The sequence below is a fragment of the Nomascus leucogenys genome, chromosome 13 (genome assembly GCF_006542625.1).
Source record: "Nomascus leucogenys isolate Asia chromosome 13, Asia_NLE_v1, whole genome shotgun sequence".
Lineage (NCBI taxonomy): Eukaryota > Metazoa > Chordata > Mammalia > Primates > Hylobatidae > Nomascus > Nomascus leucogenys.
The window spans coordinates 95,495,543-95,517,804 of record NC_044393.1 but is presented as its reverse complement, the minus strand read 5'-3'; the positions used below and the strand labels follow the sequence as shown (position 1 = coordinate 95,517,804).

The window sequence follows — 22,262 nt, the reverse complement described above, 5'->3', positions numbered from 1 at the left end:
TTAGTTTAGTTATTTTTATTTTTATTTTATTTTGGGGGTATGTTCCTTAAAAACAGGAAATGTGATATTTATTCGACCATTACAATTTTTTTTTTTGCTTTCATATAGGGATGTATTGTGAAATGATTATCATAATAAGTTAGTTAACACATCCATTACCCAGTCTCACTGTGTGCCCCAGGGAAAGTTGTACTTTCTCTAATCCTCAATTTCTGAAGCCAAAAATAGTGCTTAATCATAAAAATAATAATCTATATCCTCACATATTAGTTGTTTTGAAGATTAAATGATATAAAGCACATTAAACACTTAAGGAACCCCCAATAAATGTTGGTTGGCTGTTATTATTTATTAATTTGTGCAGCTGAAGTTTTCTGAATTTCTCTGCTAAATCACAGGAGTTTTCACAGACATCTTCCAAGCTGCATATTAATATCATTATAAAGCATTTAAATGGCAATTACAATAGGCTCATTCACTGTCTCATCAAAATATATTGGTGAAGTTCATCGGAGAAATGCAGATACTTATCTCAAACATTATTTTCATTTGGAAATGGACAGAATTTTTTCTAGAAGCCAGAGTCTATTCTCTACTCTTGCTCTAGACTCCTGAAAAGGCATGGATGGTGAATGAACATTTCAGACAGCCTGTCAGCACTACATCTTTTTGCCAGAATGATCATTTCACTGCAGCCTATAATTAAGCTAGTCAACTCAAGCAAACCAAATTTATTTGCCAAGACATGTTAACATTCTAGTAGTTCTCTCCCAAAGTCAACATTGACTAAATTAGCTACCTGGAAAACAGTATGCATAAGTGAAACACATAGAATGGGTATCTTCACGGTGTCCAGGGGCATAAGCATCCTGAAAGCTGTGCAAGACGACCTGGGCTTTTGTTTAAAGTTATTGTAGTGATTTTTGCTGTCCTTGCAATTAAAATATATTATTCTCAAGGCTAGACCTATTATTAACTACTTACTTGCATTCTTTATATCACCTTTAATATAGTATTCTATAAACATTAATGATAACATTCATAATAATACTGATAAATAGGAGAAAGTGAAACGAGGAAGATAAGAAGAGATTGTATTTATGGGGCACTGTTCCAAACAATTTATTTCTGATTAATTTATTTCTCACAAAAATCCCATAAGGTAAATATAATTATATCGCTTTTACACCTAAGGCAACTAAGGCCCATAGAAGGTTGATTAACATAGTTAAATACACACCATGAGAAAGTATTGGAGCAGAGTTTAGATATTTGAGGTCTGGTCCAGAGCCCATGCTATCTTGTTCTATAAATATCGTGTATGATTCAATAGCATGTTCAATTAGTCAAAACGAGCAGGGGTTCATTATAGTAATGGAACTTCTTGCTGAACCAGAATAAGTATTCGGCTCCATATTAAGTAGTGAGGTCAGTATACCTGGATTCAAGATTCCAATTTAAGTGGCATCATGGTTCTCAGCCTCAGCTTATTCATCTACAGAATGTGATACTTCAATTCAGTTGCAAACTCATAAACATCTGTTTTGTGCTCTGCAGTGAGCTCTATATGATAAATGGCACAGAGATTAAAATGTGTGTCCTAGGAGACTACATAAACTCCAAGGTTCTTCCAAAATTAGATATTTACATTATATAAATTAAGCATTACTGATTCACAGGATATAATTTCAGAGTTATTTTAAAAAGTCAGCTTTTCGCTGGGTGCAGTGGCTCACCTCTGTAATGCCAGCACTTTGGGAGGCCTAGGTGGGTGTATCACTTGAGGCCAGGAGTTCAAGACCAGCCTGGCCAACATGGTGAAACCCCGTCTCTACGTCTCTACTAAAAATACAAACATTAGCCAGGGATGGTGGTGCGTGCCTGTTATCCCAGCTACTCGAGAGGCTGAAGCAGGAGAATCGCATGAACTTGGGAGGCAGAGGAGAGGTTGCAATGAGCTGAAATCGCTCTACTGCACTCCAGCCTGGGCAACAGAGCGAGATTCTGTCTCTAAATAAGTAAATAAAGGTCAGCTTTTTATTGTGTTGCATGTCAGAAAGTCAGGAAAAACACAGTTATTTATGGAATCCCACTCTCCATTCCTACCTATTTCAGCAGAAGAACCATCTGCTTGGAATGACTTCCTGCCCCTCTTCTCTGAGTGACCAACTCCTTACCTACTTAGCCAATAGTAGGTAGCTCCTCAAGAAGCCTTTGCTGGACCCAACTACTCTGAATAACACAGCTTTCTTAGTGTTCCCAAAACAACCTAGGCAAGCACCTCTCTATTTGAACAGTCATACAATATACTTATAAATGTATATGTTTAGCCTTATCACTAGTTTATTCACCCCTAGAAGACAGTAATTATGCTTGTGTTTTGGTCTGTTTATCCCCAGCTTCAATAAGTAGTAGGTGCTCAGTGAGTGCCTATTTATCAAAGCTCACTCCTTTTTCACGATAAATCTGTCTGCAATTTGCACTGTAAATTCTAGTTATTCTAATTCTACCTTCCGGTTTGGAAACACAAATGCTGATGCTTATTCCTCTTTCTCATGAGAGTTCTTCAAATATCAAAAGCAACAGGCTCTATCTTGGAGGTATATATGAATCACTTGTGAGTCTTGCTAAACTGTAGATTCTGATCAGTAGATATGGGTTAGGCCTCTGAGATTCTACATCTCTGACAAGCTCCTGGATGTTCCCGGTGCAACTGGTTTATCCTTTCATGGCTAACCAGCATAAACTGTTTTAGTTAATACTTACAAACCTACTTTCAAGTCTGCTTATCCTACCATTTTCAGTTGGCCTAAGAAGACATAGAGAAGTACTGTAGACAAAAATGGGTTATTTCTTTCCAATGTTAATGCACTTTATCAAGTGAATTTATTAAACTAAGTCTAATGAAAACATCCTAGTCATATTTTCACTGAAGTTTCATTAAAAAATATATATCTGAAAAAACTTTCCAGGCACAATTCATATGACAAGGCATAGGACTCGATGTGATAATAAGTAGGCCCATGATTTAAATGGCATAAATTAGCATTCTCAATTATACTTACAAATGAGTAATTCATCATTTCAGGCTGGGAAGCACAGATGTATGTAATACAGTACACACACCAATACACTAATAGAAAAACGTTATTATAAAGTGGAAGTAACAGGCTATTTTAAATTTTCAAGAAAAGAGCCAATATACTATGTTAATGCACCTAGAAATCACAAATGTATAAAATAATTGAGTGATTAATATGCTCCAGACATTGCTCTAAACCCTTTGTTTGACTTTTTCACTTAATAACTACAACCTCCATTGAGGCAAATACTATTCGGGTAAGTAACTAGACCCATTTTACAGATCGGGAACTTTAGGCACAGAAAGCTTAAAGAATCTGCGTGAAGATACACAGATCTATGTTACCAAAATGGTGTAACTGGCCTAGGTGGACTGACTCCAGCGTGTAACATTGCATTACTCATTTCACGGTCTCTCAGGAGTCTTCAGACACATAAGAAGCATGATTTACTGTGCCCTAAATTTCCCAAAATAACCATACTGGTATTCCTCTAAGTTACCACTTGAGCAGAGTAGAAACATACATCTTAAGAAAAGGAACTGACATCTTATTCAAATTATTTGTAGGTACCCATTTATCAACACATTATATAAATGTGTATTTACTTGGAGTTATTTAGCCTCATGTAACCTAAATCCAACCTTGACATGATAAAAAAAATTAGCATTGAGTTCAGTGTAAAATAAAACGCCTGAAAATATTAGTATAACTGACAACAAATCTTGTTTCAGGGATACTTTAAAAATTAGAAGAATAATTACATATATCCTATTTTATCTCATAGATGAAAAACACGTTATACTGTGAAGAACTATATACTGCTATTTTACAGCCTGTAAGAAATCTTATGAGATTATAACATTTTCCTTTATCTAATAATATATGCCCATAATATATTCAATATTATCAACAGCATCTTATTTTTATCTTCCAAATTTTAGAAAAATGTTAAACGCATGACCATATTTGTTAGAACAGTTCTATTTATGTACAATATTGAGTCTCATAAATTGTCCCAAGAAACCTCATGACCTTTTAAAATGAGAATCTCACCATACAAATGTGTATTTAGAAAGGTGATCAAAATTCACTAGTAGAGGCATTACGGTATATGCAAAAGGATCTGGAATATCCACTCAACCTACTAAAATTCACGAGACTTTAAAAACATTATCCAGCCTAAGAGGAGTATAAACAGAAAAATCTATTTCACAGAAATAAGAAGCTTATTCTGAAATCACCTTGGAAATTGTTTTTTTCTATACAAGTCCTGAAGATTTTTATCCCATTTATATCAAAGATAATTTTAGAAAGTGTTTGATGCAGATTATTCTGATGTGTTTTATTTCTCAATAAGCTATCTATAAAATTATTTTGAGTATGTCTGCCTGATCCTTTACCCAAATAACTGATGGCAGCAAGAATGCAGATGTTTACATAAAGAAGCAAGGGTAATACTCGTCTATTGGGGAAAAGAATCACATTCATGCCCTAAGTGAAGGAGAAGTTATTATCCGATGGAAGATGTAGGGGCAGGCGACAGGATGGTTGTCATCCTGACTTTCGTATGCAGGCAAAATTCTAGATATCTTGAAAGAATCTAAGTACACCATTGAACTGTAACACAATGGCATTTATGTTTTATATTTATACTGGGAACAGATTTTTAAGTGATTTGGAAAATTAGTGCAACCACTATAACAAATGGTTGAAAAGATAGGACAGAACAATCCATTCATTTTTAAACAGTGTCCCCTTAAATGGACACAAGGCCATCATGATGGTAACAGATAATTTGTTACAAGCACTGCAATGGCACCTGGCACAGAGCTAGGTCTACCAGTCATGCCTCACTGACCAGCCTGCACTGCACTATCTAAACATGTATTTACCATTTGTTAATCAGAAACTATGACAGAGATTTGCACACATTCTACCTCCAACTTTAAGTAACATTTCCTTAATCTACAATATTATCAGATATTTTCAATCATGAATAAGAGTAAAAAGAGGTAAAGTGAATCTGAAAAGCATAGAGGGTGACTAAAAATTCTGAAAATTGTCATTACTGACTATTCTCACTGAAAAAACATACTAAACTAGATTTGGAGAATGTTTCTAAAATTGAGAACTGATGGCACACATGTTTCTAATCTTTATAGCTTGAAAAATTTCTTTACTTACACAATCTCACTTAAATATCTCAATAGGAATTATATCTACTTCTCAGATTAGGATTTCAGGAACAGAGAAATAAAGTCAGATCTCCAAGTTTATAAAACAAATGAAGCAAGATACATGAATTCAGACCTTTCGACTCTATATCTTGGCTTTCACTTGCCCAATGACTAATTATAGGCTAACCCAAAAGGATGTTTTTGAGAACTTTTATTTTATAAATACTGGTTGATGGAATATGTAATTAAAAAGAAAGTAGCAAATATGTGGCCCAGCTTATGCCTTGATATTCAGAAAATCCAAATGTTTCATAAATGAAACTGCTAACTATTGTATTTGCCTTCTAGATTTTTGAAATGTTTTAAATTTATTGAAACAATGAAGCTTTATGTGTATGCATTTGTACATGGGAAAAGCATATATGTGACAAAGAGACCTAGGTTTTGAAAATAAGTAATCTATTTAATATTTCTTAGAGAATATGAACTTATTTATCCCTATATTCTTGATAAGTATCTAATCATATAATTTAAATATGATAAAACAGTTCTGTTCTGTAGAATTCTCCATTTAATAGATGCAGTGGTAACAAATTTTAGTCTAACACCTACTTAAAATTAACAAAATGGATCAAAACTGTTTTTAAAAATAACTGAGGATATACAAGCATGTTTTCATGATTAGGAAGTGTTTTTTAAAGAAAAACAAAAACTGTGTTCATATGACTGGTAAATTTGTAGTACGTTACTATCCTACAAAATAATAGTGGTGGGTAAAGAAGGCATCCACTGCTATTACTCCAGTTTCCTATTTTGGCTCTGAATATCTGCATTCAAAATCCAGTAATTGAATTTCCCAAGCAAAACAGGCCTCTTAGCAAAAGCCTGCTGGAATTCTTATTTAATATAATGTTTAATGGACTTCTGATACAAAATGCTTATACAGAATACTTCCTCTCTCTCTCTCTAACAGATTATACTTAGGCAACTTGAAAACATCTCAAGATAATCATGCAAATTAGAGTTGGTGGAGTATGTAGATGTAATGATTTTTTGGGCAATTTTATTTACCTTTTACATTGGAAAAGAGGTTCTAAATAGAAGGAAATTATATTGTAGATAAAGTATAAAGAATTCTATTATGCTTAGTATCATCAAAGAAGAGTGGAAGGTTTGACTAGTTAAGCCCATTTAGAAACTCAGATCTTTGAAAATTAAATATTCAGATAAACCATTCTTTAGGTATCTTTTCAGGAGCCACTGTCATTCCCTGAGGCAAGATTCATGACTCTAAAACCTTGTGAAACTGTCATAATTCGCTTATATTTGACTTGTTCTTTGCTTATTTTATTTATTTATTTATTTATTTATTTTATTTTATTTTTTTTTTTTTGAGACGGAGTCTCGCTCTGTCACCCGGGCTGGAGTGCAGTGGCGGAATCTCGGCTCACTGCAAGCTCTGCCTCCCGGGTTCACGCCATTCTCCTGCCTCAGCCTCTCCGAGTAGCTGGGACTACAGGCGCCCGCCACCAGGCCCGGCTAATTTTTTGTATTTTTAGTAGAGACGGGGTTTCACCATGGTCTCGATCTCCTGACCTCGTGATCCGCCCGCCTCGGCCTCCCAAAGTGCTGGGATTACAAGCGTGAGCCACCGCGCCCGGCCGTTCTTTGCTTATTTTAATATATTATCCAATAGTGATAAAATAACTCAGAATGTCCATATGAACATTTAATAAGAATACTATAAAAAATTACTCATGTTGCCCATTTCCCCAACAATCAGAAAAAACATAACCATGGACATTTGTTTAAAATTATATTCATGTGATTGAATATACATTATCTTCTATATTTCTCAGGTAAACAATCATTATAAAACGGATAGTAAAAACAATTTCAAAAGTATATAAAATTTTACATCTTATAAGGTGTTTTCCATCAAAAAGCCATCCAATCTTCTCCATATCAGAATTCTCTTCAAGTCCAGTATACATAATGTTAAGTAGTAGTGGATTAAAAAATTCTAGTATTTAATACCATTTTTAATAAACTTAATCCCCAAGAGTACTTTTTGTTGAAATTTATAAATGCTAAATTTTAATCACTTAATGAATGATAAGACATAGCCCTAAAATATTCAAGAATTTTTAGAAGTCAACAAACTTTATCTCTTTTAGAATACATCAAAGGATTGGACTCTTTTTTTTTTGCATTAGTAAGGATTAAAACATTTCTGTCATAGATTATTAAATAATGTAATCATTATGTTGCAGGCTTATTGGTACTTAAATATATTCTGCAATATTTAGATTGTGTCTCTGATATGGTTTGGGTCTGTGTCCCCACCAAAATCTCATATCAAATTGTAATCCCCAGTGTTGGAAGAGGGGCCTGATAGTAGGTGATTGGATCATGGGGGTGGACTTCCTCCTTGCTGATCTCCTGATAGTGAGTGAATTCCCAGAATATCTGGTTGTTTAAAAGTATGGGACAGGCCGGGTGCGGTGGCTCACTCCTGTAATCCCAGCGCTTTGGGAGGCCGAGGCAGGCGGATCACAAGGTCAGGATATTGAGACCATCCTGGCTAACTCGGCAAAACCCCGTCTCTATTAAAAATACAAAAAATTAGCTGGGCATGGTGGTGGGCACCTGTGGTCCCAGCTACTCGGGAGGCTGAGGCAGGAGAATGGCGTGAACCCGGGAGGCAGAGCTTGCAGTGAGCCGAGATCGCGTCACTGCACTCCAGCCTGGGCGACAGAGCGAGACTCTGTCTCAAAAAAAAAAAAAAAAAAAGAGTGTGGGACACCCCCGTCTCTCTCTTCCTCCTGCTCCAGGCATGTAAGACATGCCTGCCTCCCCTTTGCCTTCTGCCATGGTAGTAAGTTTCCTGAGGCCTCCAAAGCCATGCTTCCTATACAGCCTGCGGAACCGTGAGTCAATCAAAACTCTTTTCTTTGTAAATTACCAAGTCTCAGGTATTTCTTAACAGCAGTGCAAGAACAGACTAACATAGTCTCCAACTTGTTTTGATTTTTAAAATTTTATAATTAGCTCACTACTAATAATCACCCATCAAGTAGCATATTGATTTTTAATAAGAAACACTATATTTGAAAGGAAGAAACAAAGTGAACACCAGAAAGGGAAAAGACAATAGAAATGCACCTTTATCACCTTAAGATGGAGAGCCCTATAAGTAGACCCAGCATACCTTCGTAATTTGTGATATTTTTCACTACATGACATCCTTGTCTCCCAGACTCGACCATTATTATTTTATGTAATATCAAGAGTCCAAGGTCAGGTGCAGTGGCTCACGCCTGGAATCCCAGCACTTTGAGAGGCCAAGGCAAGTAGATCACCTGAGGTCAGGAATTCAAGAGCAGCCTGACCACCCTGGTGAAACCCTGTCTCTACTAAAAATACAAAAAGAATTAGCCAGGCATGGTGGTGGATGCCTATAATCCCAGCTACTCGGGAGGCTGAGGCAGGAGAATTGCTTGAATCCAGGAGGCGGAGGTTGCAGTGAGCCAAGATCGCACCACTGCACTCCAGCCTGGGCAACAAGAACAAAACTCCGCCTCAAAAAAAAGAAAGAGTTCAAGACAACCTGAGCAATTTTATCCTCCTTAGCCTTTTTTCCTTATGTCTCTGCATTTAGCCGTCCTTAACTGTTCAGTATTTGACAGATACATTAAAGTTCAAGTATTTTAGCAGCTATCTTTATTACTATCTTGGCACATTATGAGAGGAGATTTGAACACTCTTAATTTTGAGATGAAGACTTTACAAATACAAAAATGTGAACAGTATTTCTGTTCTGATACAGAGAACAGTATTTCAGAGTCTGACTTGTAACCCCTCAAGCAATTTTACCAACATGCTAATTTGATCTTAGTTTAGAAATCACAGAAAGTAAACCCCTCAAGCAATTTTACCAACATGCTCATTTTATCTTAGTTTAGAAACCACAGAAAGTTAGAAAATAATGAGTGCTTTGGGTGTTAGAAGAGTTTGTGATCTAAGCCTTCACTGTTTACTCTCAGTTGGTTGGTCTGCTGTTTGGTTGGTTGGCCACTTGATTTCTCCCTCCCCTTCCCCCCACCCAACCTCCTTACTTCTCCGTCTTCCCCTCTCTCTCTGCCAAATTTTAAGAGCAACTCCTTTCAAATTTTCTGTTCTCCTCTTCCTTTTCAGCATATACTTCCTCTACCCACTTCTTAACTGTAGACTGAAAACCAATCTAAACTATGATATTCAGTGTTCACTGTACATTAGAATCACCATCAGAGCTTTAAAATCCCAAAGCCCAGGCTGCACCTTAGACCAACTAAATTCAGGTCTCTGGGGTTGGAACACAAGGGTCTATATCTTTTAAAGTTCTCTAGCTAATTCTACTGTGTATTCAGGCTTGATAATCACTTTTCTATAAATTATGCCTGAGCATTTGAATTATCTCAATTGTGAGATGAAGGCATTTTAGAAAGAGGCATTTTTCCCACTACTTGCTTTCTGTAACTTATACATCCTAATACACAAATATTCTTTCTATATAATTATGACTTGAAAGGAGTTATTTCTAAAGTTCTACCTAAGTAGACACATTTTTTATTATCAGGAAATTATATCCTTATTTCACATACTGCCGTAGAAATTAACATCCACTTTAGCTAGAAATTATAAACTCTTGTTACTTAGAAAAAACAATTGGGGACTTTTAAAATACAAAGTCTACAAAAGTGATTCATGATAAAGTTAAAAATACCCAGCACTCTGACTAATACTGTGAAGGACATGATTTTAAAAGTGAACCCTTTGCTCTTCCTTCTTTTCCCCCTTCCCCTTTCATCCTCTCCCTTTCCTCCTCCTCGTCTACTTCTTCTTCTTCTTCTGCTTTAATATTGATGACAGTACTTGACTTTGGTCATGCCTGCTTTTTAAAATAATTAAACCAAAATAGAACACTTAAATTTTACTGTTACATAATTTACTCAAATTATTATGTGGTGAGTATTTGATTGAAATACAACTTTTTAAGTTAAGACGTTTTAAGAACAAATGGGTTAAGCTTTATTCTCTTCTTTCATAATAAACGAATAAAGTGAATATAGATCTGTAATAAGTGTTTAAGACACTATTATAAAATGGACAATTTCTTTTCTTAACATCTATCACTGCTCTTACTTCTCTAAGTTATATTCTTCATAATTTCAATATTTTCCTTCAATTGAAGATCACCGTCTTCAGAAAAGTTATCAGTATCATTCATCACTATTTCAACTTATGTGACTCTGGTCTCATTGATCTGGGTGTGCCTTTCATCTACGTGCTTTAAAACTTCCTCAGGTGATTCAAATTCATAGTCCATATCGAGAATCATTGCTTTAACCATTGGATAGAAATTATAGCCTGAAGAAACTTTCTTCCATCAACAATGATGAATAAATAGTTTCTCAATGATTTGAATAGATAAATATTGATAACTATATATGCTTAGTAAATCCTGTACCATTTTCTAGTATTTCCAACCCAATTCTGTGTCTTTGCTTTCCTGCCAATGACTTACCCAGATATTCCCATCTTGATGATAGGGTTTCCAATTTCTCCCTGTGTCGCTGTAGAGCATCCGGTATTGGGTCACCCAATCTGAGCTGCTATATCTTCCTTGGGTTGCAATGGCACTGATCTGCTTCCGATTGCTGAAGTCAACCTGAAGCCATTGATAATGGTCACTGTCTGATGGAGACCATCCCCCAGCACCTGAAGATGGGCAGAGGCAAGATGGGAAAATGAATATTTAAATTTGAACTTGTACAACTGACAATGGAATATTCTACATATCTTAATTGGCCTTGGCAGTGCTCTATTTCACAGATATATTATGAAGTATCCTTTATAGATGCCATTGGGACTTCAACTAATATTCTTCCAGCTGGTAACATTGATTCTTTAACCTCTTTATCGTGTAATTATGTGCTCATTTTCTCCTGAGCAAATGTCTTCATAATTCCTCAATTAGATCTTATTAGTACATGTCAAAGTCTAATTGGCTGAGGGTTGATCAATTTACCATAAACTCTTCAGCTAGAATCATGAGAAAAATGTATGTAACTATCCAGTTTTTTTCTGCCATGTAAACTTTACCATTTAATAAATTATAAATTAAAAACAAGCAATTATACACAATTCTAAAATATATTTTTCTTGTGAAGTTAAGTAGAAAAATATTTGCAATTCTTAAAATGAACCTAATCTTACATTAATTTTCTGTACCACTGAGAGGTACAGGGAGGTATATAGGAAATCAGGCAGAATGTTTATTTAACACTTAGAAGATATACAGCCAATATGTCTTGTAAGTCATATTTCTAGAAAAATTAGATACTAAACAAAGTTAAATCTCTTTTGGCAAAATATAAGAATTGCTTAGCAAATAGTAAGAAGGCAAAAACATTTGTTAGAAAAATGGCACTCATATAGATCAATATTCTTAATTTACAGTAATATTTAAAATAACTAGGGTTGTACACAAAATAAGTTACAGAAAATATGGCATAATGTTAGTGCTAAGAGGCACTATAATTTTTACGGTGAGTTCAGCTACTAAAGAGAATAAATGATATAAAAATATTCAATAGATTATCCAATATACAGTATATCAAAATGTGCGTACTATTTTTTAAATAAGGAATTTAAAGGCTGGCAAAATAATGTATTCTATGAGGACGTTCATAATAAAAATCATTTTATAAATCATCACAGATATTCAAATAATAATGGTTGCATGGCCTATTTTTGCTTAAAACTATGATAGAATAGCTTTTTTAAAAATTACAAAACTAAAAAATATATAAAATAACTGTTTGGCTGGGCGCGGTGGCTCACGCCTGTAATCCCAGCACTTTGGGAGACCAAGGCAGGTGGATCACCTGAGGTCAGTAGTTCGAGATCAGCCTGGCCAACATGCTGAAACCCCGTTTCCTCTAAAAATACAAAAATTAGCCAGACGTGGTGGCAGGTGCCTGTAATCCCAGCTACTTGGAAGGCTGAGGCAGGAGAATTGCTTGAACCTGGGAGGCAGAGGTTGTAGTGAGCCAAGATGGTGCCATTACACTCCAGTTTGGGTGACAGAGTGGGACTCCATCTCAAAAAATAAAATAAAATAAACTTTTAAAAAATCACTGTTTTAGGGACTGGACAATGGGCAGTGCAGAATGTGATCCATAAAATAAGATAAACAAATAAGGTGAGCCCTGCCAACTTCCTGGCTTTCTGCTAGCTTCACTTTCTGGATCATGGTACACGGAAGATGATCCCAAACAGAGTTCAGCAGTGCAGTAGTGTCACTGAAACGGAAACATATTACAATTCAAAGCTACTAAAGAAGCTGGAATTAACAGGACAGAGTCCCAGAGAGGGCAGAGCTGTGTAAAGTGCTTTAGAAATCTACAAGGGAGTCATGAATGAGTCTCTGGGATCTGGACTCAGAAGCAACACTATGCTGTGTACTTTCAGATCAAGACTGCACAAGACCAGGTAAAGGGAGTTCTGAAGTCAACAATAACCAGAGGTTGCACAGAGCTGGGAAAAATTTGATTTCAGACTAGACAAAATTGAGAGACCTTGCTGAATCCCTCCAGGCATTCAGCAGACATCCCATAAAAGTCATGCATTATAAGTAGGGATATTTTAGTCCTAATATGAGGGCTAGTCTGGACATACCTGAGCAAAGGTTACTGAAAAAGATAAATCTGACCAAAAATTAATTTTTTGATTGAACAAAACTCGACACTCCATTAAGGAAAGTCATAAACATTTAGAAACTGAACAACATTGCATACATAATGTCAAGTATATAAACTGAAAAATATACTAGATATTTGGACAAGCAGGAAAATATGTCTTAGAGCCAGAGAGAAAAAAATCAATAGAAATGTACTCCCAGAATAACAGAAATGATGAAATTAGCAGACCAGGATTTTAAAAACAGTAATTATTAATTCTATTATCTAAAATAAAACATATAAACATTTACAAAAGAATGCAAAATGTTGAAGGAGAAAAGCAACAAACGAGAACAAAATGGAAACTTTAGGACTAAAAATTACATCTGAAATAGAAAATTTAATGGATGCGCTTAACAACAGATGAGACATAGAGGAAAACATCATTACACCAGAATGTAGGGCGATATAAGGCATCTAAATTAAGCTCAGAGAGGAAAGACAAGGCTTAAAAAATAAACAGTATTCTAGTAAGTTGTGAGACACTGATAACTGCCCTATCATGCAAGTGGAGTACTAAAAGCAGAGATGACAGAGATTGGGTCAGAATAAAATATGTTTGCAAAATAATGGTTGAAATATATAAACTCAGATATGTGAGAAGTTGATTGAATTCCAGGCAGGATAGATACAAGGCAAAATACAATAAGGCACGTTATAATTATTTGCTGAAAGACAATGCTAAAGAGAAAATCTTAAAGGTATTCACAGGGTTACAACTTCTCAGCAGAAATAATGCAAGCCAAATGACAATGAAACAACCTATCAGACATGATGAAAAGGAAAGACAAAAAAAAAGAAAGCTGGCAACCTGAAATTCTATGTCCAGCAAAAATATATTTTAAATATAAAAATAATGTAATATTCAAGACAAAAGCTGGGAGAATTCATCACTCATATGTGTATACTATAAAAATATAAATTTTTCACCTTAAGGGAAGTTTTACCATTTTGAAACTCATATTTACATGAAGAAATGAATGCTTAAAATGCTAAACATGTTAAGTACATATAAAATATGTTCATGCTTTTGAATTTCATTAAAAGATAATTTAGTGTTTACAAACAGTAATGATGAATGACAGGGTTTATAATAAATGTGGAAGTCAGATATGCAACTACAATAGTACAAAGGATAGGAGTCTGGACAGGAAATATGTTATGCTGTGGTCTTACTTTACACATGAAGTGGTATTATTTGAAAACAGCAAACCCTAGATCGAGGGTCAGCAAACATTTTCTGTAAAAGGTTAAATACTAAATATTTTTGGCTTTGTAGACCATACTACCTCTGTTAAAACTGCCAAATTCTATTATAATATGAAGAGCAGTACATAAACAAAAGAGTGTGGCCATGTTATAATGAAGTATTATTAACAAAAACTTGTAGCTGGACAGAGGGTTGAAGTTTGTCGATCCCTTCCCAAGATTAATCTCTAAAAGAAAAAAAAATACAAATTTAAAACCTGTACCTTTCACTATATCGAAATCATATCTCACAAAACATTTGGAAAAATTTAAGTATCTAGTGTATGTGTTTGCATAGGTTATATGGGTGCTGTCTATAGAATACATATGCAAACGATGTAACTACTTCTCAGTCTCTATTCTCATATCTTCAATTCACGCTTTTACAAGAATATTTTTTCTGTGATGCAGTACTGAGCTGTAAGTCCTCTTCAGGAATTTCCTGGGTTAAAAAGAGGCACATGTAGATGATATACCTTCACGGAGTTGTGCAAATGCAACGACTGGTCAACCTGGGGCTATAAAGAGCCAGTACCCTGCCCCAGCCTGTGGAAATTCTGAGGTGTCTTCACAGTCTCAGAGCTCCCTGCAGGGATTGGTCAAAGACTTCATTGAAACTGCATTTCCCCTAAACTCCTCCCTGTAACTAATTTCTGTTTCATTCCTTTCTCTTCTACAGGTTTTCATCCCCAAAACACTCCTAATTAATCTCCTAGATGCTATTTTTCATCTCAGGATGTGTATCCTGGAGATTCTAGTCTGCAGTACCTCTTGAAACCACTACCTGATAATCTGTTCACTAACAGTGAGTTACTTGTACCTTCTTTGTAATGTGTCTTTTATATGTTATTTTTTTCCTATTGTAGTGTTAATATATAATATTCTTTATTGTCCTATATCATTCATCTTGCTATTTGACCGAGAATTCCATAAAATTTTGGAAGAGCTGTAGGTTAATTTTGGGGGCAACAATACACTCAGTTGTTGTGGGATAACAAATATTATTTTGTTACCTGTTAGATATACAGTTCCAAACCTTGAAGAAATTTTATAGCCAATTTCATACAGAGTTCCATGTATTACCAAAAGCAACAGGGTGATTGAGTGAACTAAAGTCAACAGGCAATTAGTACAATGAGGTAACAGGTGAGAAAATGTCTGATTGATCGGTGAAACTTAGAATATTTCCTCTGTTTTGCTAATGAATGCTCCAGAATAAATTTTCTTAAGTTACTTATTATTTGCTGCACTCCAGTCTTTCAGCAAGCAAGCAAGCAATTAACGTACAGCTGCTTAATCCCATTTATCTCATCACTTTTAGCAAAATAGAATTTATTGTTAACTTTAAGGAAAGCAAAAATCTAAAATCAGGAGAAATATAAGTCAAAATGTATTTCTTAGCAGAAATATATGTGGAGAGAATACTGTAGTGATTAACCTCCAGGGGAGGGCAAAAGTCAGTCTTTCATGAGGAACATGGTGGAAAGATCGATGAAAAGTTCCCTTTTTCTCTTTGGTCTATCAAGCAATGTAATTTGGGGAAGTTTATTACTTCGTTTACTTGGCTTGTGAAATGTGTAACCTCTACTGACCCGAGGATTAATAATGATACCTCTTTCATCACAACCACTTCTGGAATGTGGTGTCTAAGCGGGCAAAAAAGTTCCCAATGTATTGTAGTAGCTCAAAGAAAGTGGTTGGACGTCAAAGACGAGTTAGAAGAGGTGGAGATGTTGAATAGTCATAAACTCTTAATTCCTAAGAAGAACACTTACCTGGAGATAACAGTGCCTAAAACATCTAGTGTATAGTGTACAAATAACTAGTGTACTGTTGAAGTAACTTGAAAGATGTGTACTTGTTATGGAACTCTTGCTAGTCTCAAAACAATAAGAGTGCTGTTTCTTAATTCCCCATTCTCTCTCTTCTTCTGTGCTCTCTCTTCCCTTTTCCACCCCTCCCGTCCTCCATGTGTCTTTCCTTCCCCACTCTTCTCTTTATTCTCACACATACACAGATATTCCTCCCCCTGTGTATTTGCATGTGTGTAGTATATGGTGTGTGCACATGTATGCTGTAAAGATATACAGTGTTTGTATTCTACATGTCCATTCTATGTGGGCTCCTAGAGTGATCCGTTACAATAGAGAATCTGAATAATTGATGAAACTAGTACTCTGGACTAATATGAGTTATTTTTGCTTTGTAATTTGTAATTCAATAAGTCAGACAAAGGAGAAATTTAGTGGGTGGTTTCGAGAGGCCATGGAGCTTCTGTTGCAGTGATAAATGGCTCCTGAAGAAACACGGCACTCAAGTTGGTGGTTTTAACACCACCAGACACTATATGCCTGTATTCTAATTTAGCAAAAATACATGGTGAAAAAAAATTCAATTAGGGTTAGAACTACCTTTAATAACTGGCTGAGAAATATGTATCAGATGAAAAGAATAAATTGAAAAGGAGACTCCAGGCAAAATTGCATTATGAGTTCAGGCTTTGAGACCCCCTTCTGCTTCAAATACACTGTATTTTTAGATAAGATAGATAAGCAGAAAATTGAAAAGACATAGCCAGGATCAAAAAAATAAGATAAACATCTCTATGCACAAGAAATGCAACAAACATGCAAAGCAATGAGTGGGGCTGAAGCTGAGGCCAGATAGAGTCCGGATCTGGGGACATACAAAGGCTTTTGGGCATTTGACTACTAGGGAATATTGGTAATGCAAGTTCCCTGTGTGTATCTGCAACAGAAAGCTTGCTTCAAGGTTGCAAATCAAGACTGGCCCTCCGCTAACCTGGCTGTGAAAAGAGACTGAAGAAAGCTGATTACTCACTTAAACATATAGATTATATGAGGCTGTATGCCCAAAGAGGTTAGCAAATAGGCCTATCTGAGCTGAGTAAAGGCATTCACTGGCTTGGTGACTAGACACATGATTCTCTAAAAACACTGCCAGGCACAGGCATCAGGCAACTAATGTAAGTTACACTTTCAGACTGGGCATTCTGGGACTTGAGTAGAGAAAGTCTCAAAATGATAAAGCACAAAAACAGGGCAGACAAGAGGAGATAGGAAGAGAGAGAGAGAGACCAGAAAGAGAGAGACTGGCTGTCAGGAAGAACATGCAAATGAAAATTTCAAATGACAGGAATGAAACCCAATGCCATGAAGTCAATAAAGTCAAAAGTTCAACACCAATTCGCTCCATAAGCAGCAGCAATTGAGGGCTAGTGGAGATAAATAGGCTTTATCCTCTCAAAAACATAAAATAGGTAAAGCTATTCATTAAAAATAGCAGTAATTATCAGTTACAACAGGGAAAAATAAAACATTTGTAGATGGATACTAAAAGGAACCATGAAGTAGTTTTAGAAATGCAAAATTTAGTTGATAGGAAAGTAAACTCATCTGAGGAAAAGCTACCAATTATATATAATCTACAAAATAATTAGTGAGCTAGGTTGGGCACAGTAGCTCGCACCTGTAATCCCAGCAGTTTGGGAGGCTGAGGCGGGTGGATCACTTGAGGTCAGGAGTTCGAGATCAGCCTGACTAACATGGTGAAACCCCATCTCTACTAGAAAAATATACAAAAATTTGCCAGGTGTGGTGGCGGGTGCCTGTAATCCCAGCTACTTGGGAGGCTGAGGCAGGAGAATCGCTTGAACCCAGGAGGCAGAAGTTGCAGTGAGCTGAGATTGCACCACTGCACTCCATGCTGAAAAGAAATAATTAGTGAGCTAAAAGGTAATATTTCCATATTGACATATATATACACACATACACATATATACATATTTATAAATTATACAATGTATACATTTATATAAATTTATAATATATATAAAATATGTTGGTGTTAAAATTAATATATTAGATTAAATATCTAAACATTATAATGTATAATTGATATATATTAATATGTACATATATAAAATTTACCACTGTATATAAATTGTACTTTATATAAATATATATATTAATGTATATCAATTATACATCAGTAAACCTGTTAAAATTTGCAGTAGTTAACAGACATTGGGGACAAATTAGAAGTTTCTAGGGTAAGTCTAAGAGAAGTTCTAGACTAAGACCAATGCATATAATATAAACATTTGAAAAACGAATTTTTATTCAAAACTAAAAAAGACATGACACCATGAATTTTAAGACCTTCTGAGCATTGAAAATAATGTGTAACATGAGTTTAAGCCTACAATGGAGAATTATCTAATTGATACAAAAACAGTAACAGGCATCTTAAGAAGTGCTAAAAGGAACTCGTTAATGAGCTCAGATTTTATTTGCAGTGGGGGATAAACATCTGCAAGGAGGTCATGTGATCTATGAGAAGTGGATAAATAGGCTTCAACCAAGTATAGATATTTATTGATTAGAGTAGCCAGGGAAGAGGGCTATATCCATTTATCAACATCTGTTATAAACTAGAGTAGGAAAATTAGCAGTGGCCCAATCATTCCTAAAATATCAATAAATTAATACTTACATAAATAAGGTTGAAACAAAAGAGCTTGAAAGCTATTTTTTAAGCCAAACAGAAGAAAGAAGATATAACACTATCAGATATTATTTAATGACAGGAAAATAGTACTGTTTGTCACCCATTTCTACCAACAAAGACAACAGTTTCAAGTAATTCTAGGAGTAGCAAAACAACTAACTGAGTATAGATAAATACCTCCTGAGACAAGTTAAGACATAATAAGACAGACAAAAGTGGCTTTAAACTTTTTTTTTTTTTTGAGATGGAGTCTCGCTCTGTCAGAGGCTGGAGTGCAGTGGCACGATCTTGGCTCACTGCAACCTCCACCTCCCGGGTTCACGTGATTCTCCTGCCTCAGCCTCCCAAGTAGCTGGGATTATAGGCACACGCCACCATGCCCAGCTAATTTTTGTATTTTTAGTAGAGACAGGGTTTCACCATGTTGGCCAGGCTGGTCTCGATCTCTTGACCTCATGATCCGCCCGCCTCGGCCTCCCAAAGTGCTGGGATTATAGGCTGAGCCACCACGCCTGGCCCATGCCTTTAACTTTTTGAAGCATTCGAATTCAGATTATAACACCAAGGACTGGCATTATCCATAAACGTAATCTTAGCTTTCTTGAATATTTATTAAAGGAGCTGCCAACAAAGGAAAGATAGTCAAAAACTAAAAACCATACATTTCAAAAACAATGAAGTTGGTACCTCTGGGAAATATAACAAGAAAGATCCTCTTTAAAGTCTAGCATGTGAGTTGTAAATATTCAGGAAAAAGATGAATGGGGTCTGGTGATAGAGGAGGCAATAGTGGTAGGTTATAAGGATTTCCTTTCTTTAAATTGAGTCCTTGTTTAATAAAACAGGGTAAATTCCATAGATGTATCTTTAATTTTAATTATTGCAAAGCATTTGACAAAATATCTGGCAAATGTAAAATAGTAAAATGTGGGCTGGGAGATAACAGTTTTAGGTAAATTAAAAAATGGCTAGTTATCATGCCCCAAATACGTTGATTGATGGTGATGTCAGCTTGAAGAGCGCTCGCTAATGATGTTCCACAGGCTTTCATCCTGTATACTGTCATTTTTAATATTTTTATTCTCTAAGGCATGAAAGACATGCTTATGAAATTTGTCAATCATATAAACCTGGAAAAGAAACCTAATAGGATAACAAACTGAATAATGATGTAAATGTTTTTGACCGGCTGGAAACCTGAACCTATACCAGTACAGTTTGTTTTAACATCAACAATAAACAAAGATACTCATTTTGAAGAAACACATTATCAACTTCATGATTAAAGGTATCTAATGCTTAGAAAGAATTATGTAACCTTACTTTATGAATAATACATAGCATTAAAATTATGACATCTAAGTAGAATATTATATTTGCAATGTAATATTAAATTCGTTTTTCATGCATTTTTATGAAGTCTTTACATATATATATAAATGAACAAATTACAAACATATAAATAGATAGTATCAGGAATCATCACAAAATGAACATAACAGTGTAACAGTCACCCAGATCTATAAAGAAATCATTGCCAGCAATCCACAAGCTCTTCTTGTTTCCTTTTTCAAAAATGACTGTTTTTTCCCCCACAATAAATTGTTCTAGAAGTGATTCTGCCCCACACCATACTCAAAAATCAAGGTCAAAACGTGTAGATCAAATTGTAAAAGTTTCTGGAAGATAACATATAGCATCTTTTTGTGGTTGGGAAAGATTTTTTAAACAGGACTCAAAATGTACTAGCTAAACAGGAAAATATAAATTCGATTATAGTAAAATTAGACATCGATTATCAAAAGGCATTAATACAAGAGTTAAATGGCTAACTATAGATTGGGAGAAGATATTTCTAAACATGTAACAAAAATATTCATTTTTGTTAATGTATAAACAAGCCCCACAGATCAATAAGAAACAATCAGTAAATCTAATAAAAAATGGGTAAAAGACTTTAAGAGGCAGTCCACAAATGAAAAATTATAAGCTATAAAACATAGGACAAGGTATTCAATCTTATGAGATCAATCTTTTAAGAAAGATAATTTTAAAACTAAGGGTGTTCAAAAAGAATAACCAGAATGATGTGGAAACTTAATCTCGTAACATTGCTCTGAAGAGACTAAAGACAGTTAAGCTTTATAAGAGAAAGTTAAAGAGTAAATTAAATTCCATCTTCTACTATTCAAAAGAATAGACACATAAGGTTTTCCTGTGATGCAACAATAACATCACAGATTCTAAAAGTATACGTGCTTTTATGTCTACAGATTATTCAGCTCTAACTCATATTTTTAAAATTAATATTTTGCTTCAATTAAGTAAAAAAATACTTTTTGACTCAACATTGTCAGTTGCATTTGTCTGTTCAGAGACTAATCATTTTACTACAAATTCTTTCTATTTTGGAATTAAACCAAATAATAATACTGAATATTGAGCTGATTTTAACATATTTGAAACACTTTGCTGAGAAAAAAAAAAGTTTCCTTATACAATATGTTTGTTCCTTCAATAGTTCTGTACACTACACTAACAAAAGTTACTGGAACTTTTTTTTGTTACAGTGCTGATAATATCCAGACATAAATGGCATTATGGAAATCATTAACTTTCTGGCAATTAGGCAAACAAAAGAAAATCTAGCTGAGGCTTCTGTTTACACATTCATCACTTCACAGGAAAAGCACTGAGTGTCAGTTGTGAGAAACAGACTTACAGCAAGTTGTTTAGTTTCATATATTTAAAAAATATATAAATTATTTTCAGAGAATTTCACAACAATTATATTTTAAGATCTTTGATTTAAGGATGTTAATTTGTTTTTAAAATGTCAAATATTATCCTAAGATTATAAGAGACAAGAAAAATGAAAGCCAGACCCAAAAGCTAAACAGCTGCTTAAAACTACATAAAGCCTAGATAGCAGTGAAACTAATGTGAATGCAAATCCAAATTTGATTAAGTTCTTGCTCCACACAGAAGCCACAGTGAGGCCGGGCGCGGTGGCTCACGCTTGTAATCCCAGCACTTTGGGAGGCCGAGGTGGGCCTATGTGTGATAAAATAAAAGCAAGTAAAATAATATAATCCAGTCAAAGTCATTGAAGTCATGTTCCCTTTTGCAACTATTTGGAAGCTGCTGTGTAGTTCTCCCCTGTAAGGAAGACTGAGGAGTTTCATGCTGCATGTATTCCCTAGTATCTCTTTGTTCACTGCATTTCTAATTGAAATCAAGATGGAAGCCTTCATCAGTTGAAGGCAAATATCAATGTTGCAAAGAAAGGAAAAGTTATGTCAATTTTCTGGGTGCAAAGCTACTGCTTTACTTTGTATTCTTTCATCCCTGGCATGCATTCTTAGTAAAGCCTGCAGAATTTTGGAAATAGCATAGTTAGACATAATTTCTTGGCTTCCCTAGCTAAGTGTCCATTCAAT

At 35.0% G+C, this 22,262-nt stretch overlaps 1 protein-coding gene across 2 annotated transcripts in view; it reads right to left on the bottom strand.

Annotated features, from left to right (window-relative positions):
• The window catches only part of CNTNAP2 (contactin associated protein like 2), a 2,305,108-nt gene that overhangs the window by 1,563,375 nt on the left and 719,471 nt on the right, over window positions 1-22,262 (bottom strand). For both annotated transcript variants that reach the window (XM_030826021.1, XM_030826023.1), the window contains one exon: window positions 10,827-11,020. In XM_030826021.1, coding sequence (XP_030681881.1) covers window positions 10,827-11,020 — 194 coding nt within the window. The remainder of the gene's footprint in view (window positions 1-10,826; window positions 11,021-22,262) is intronic.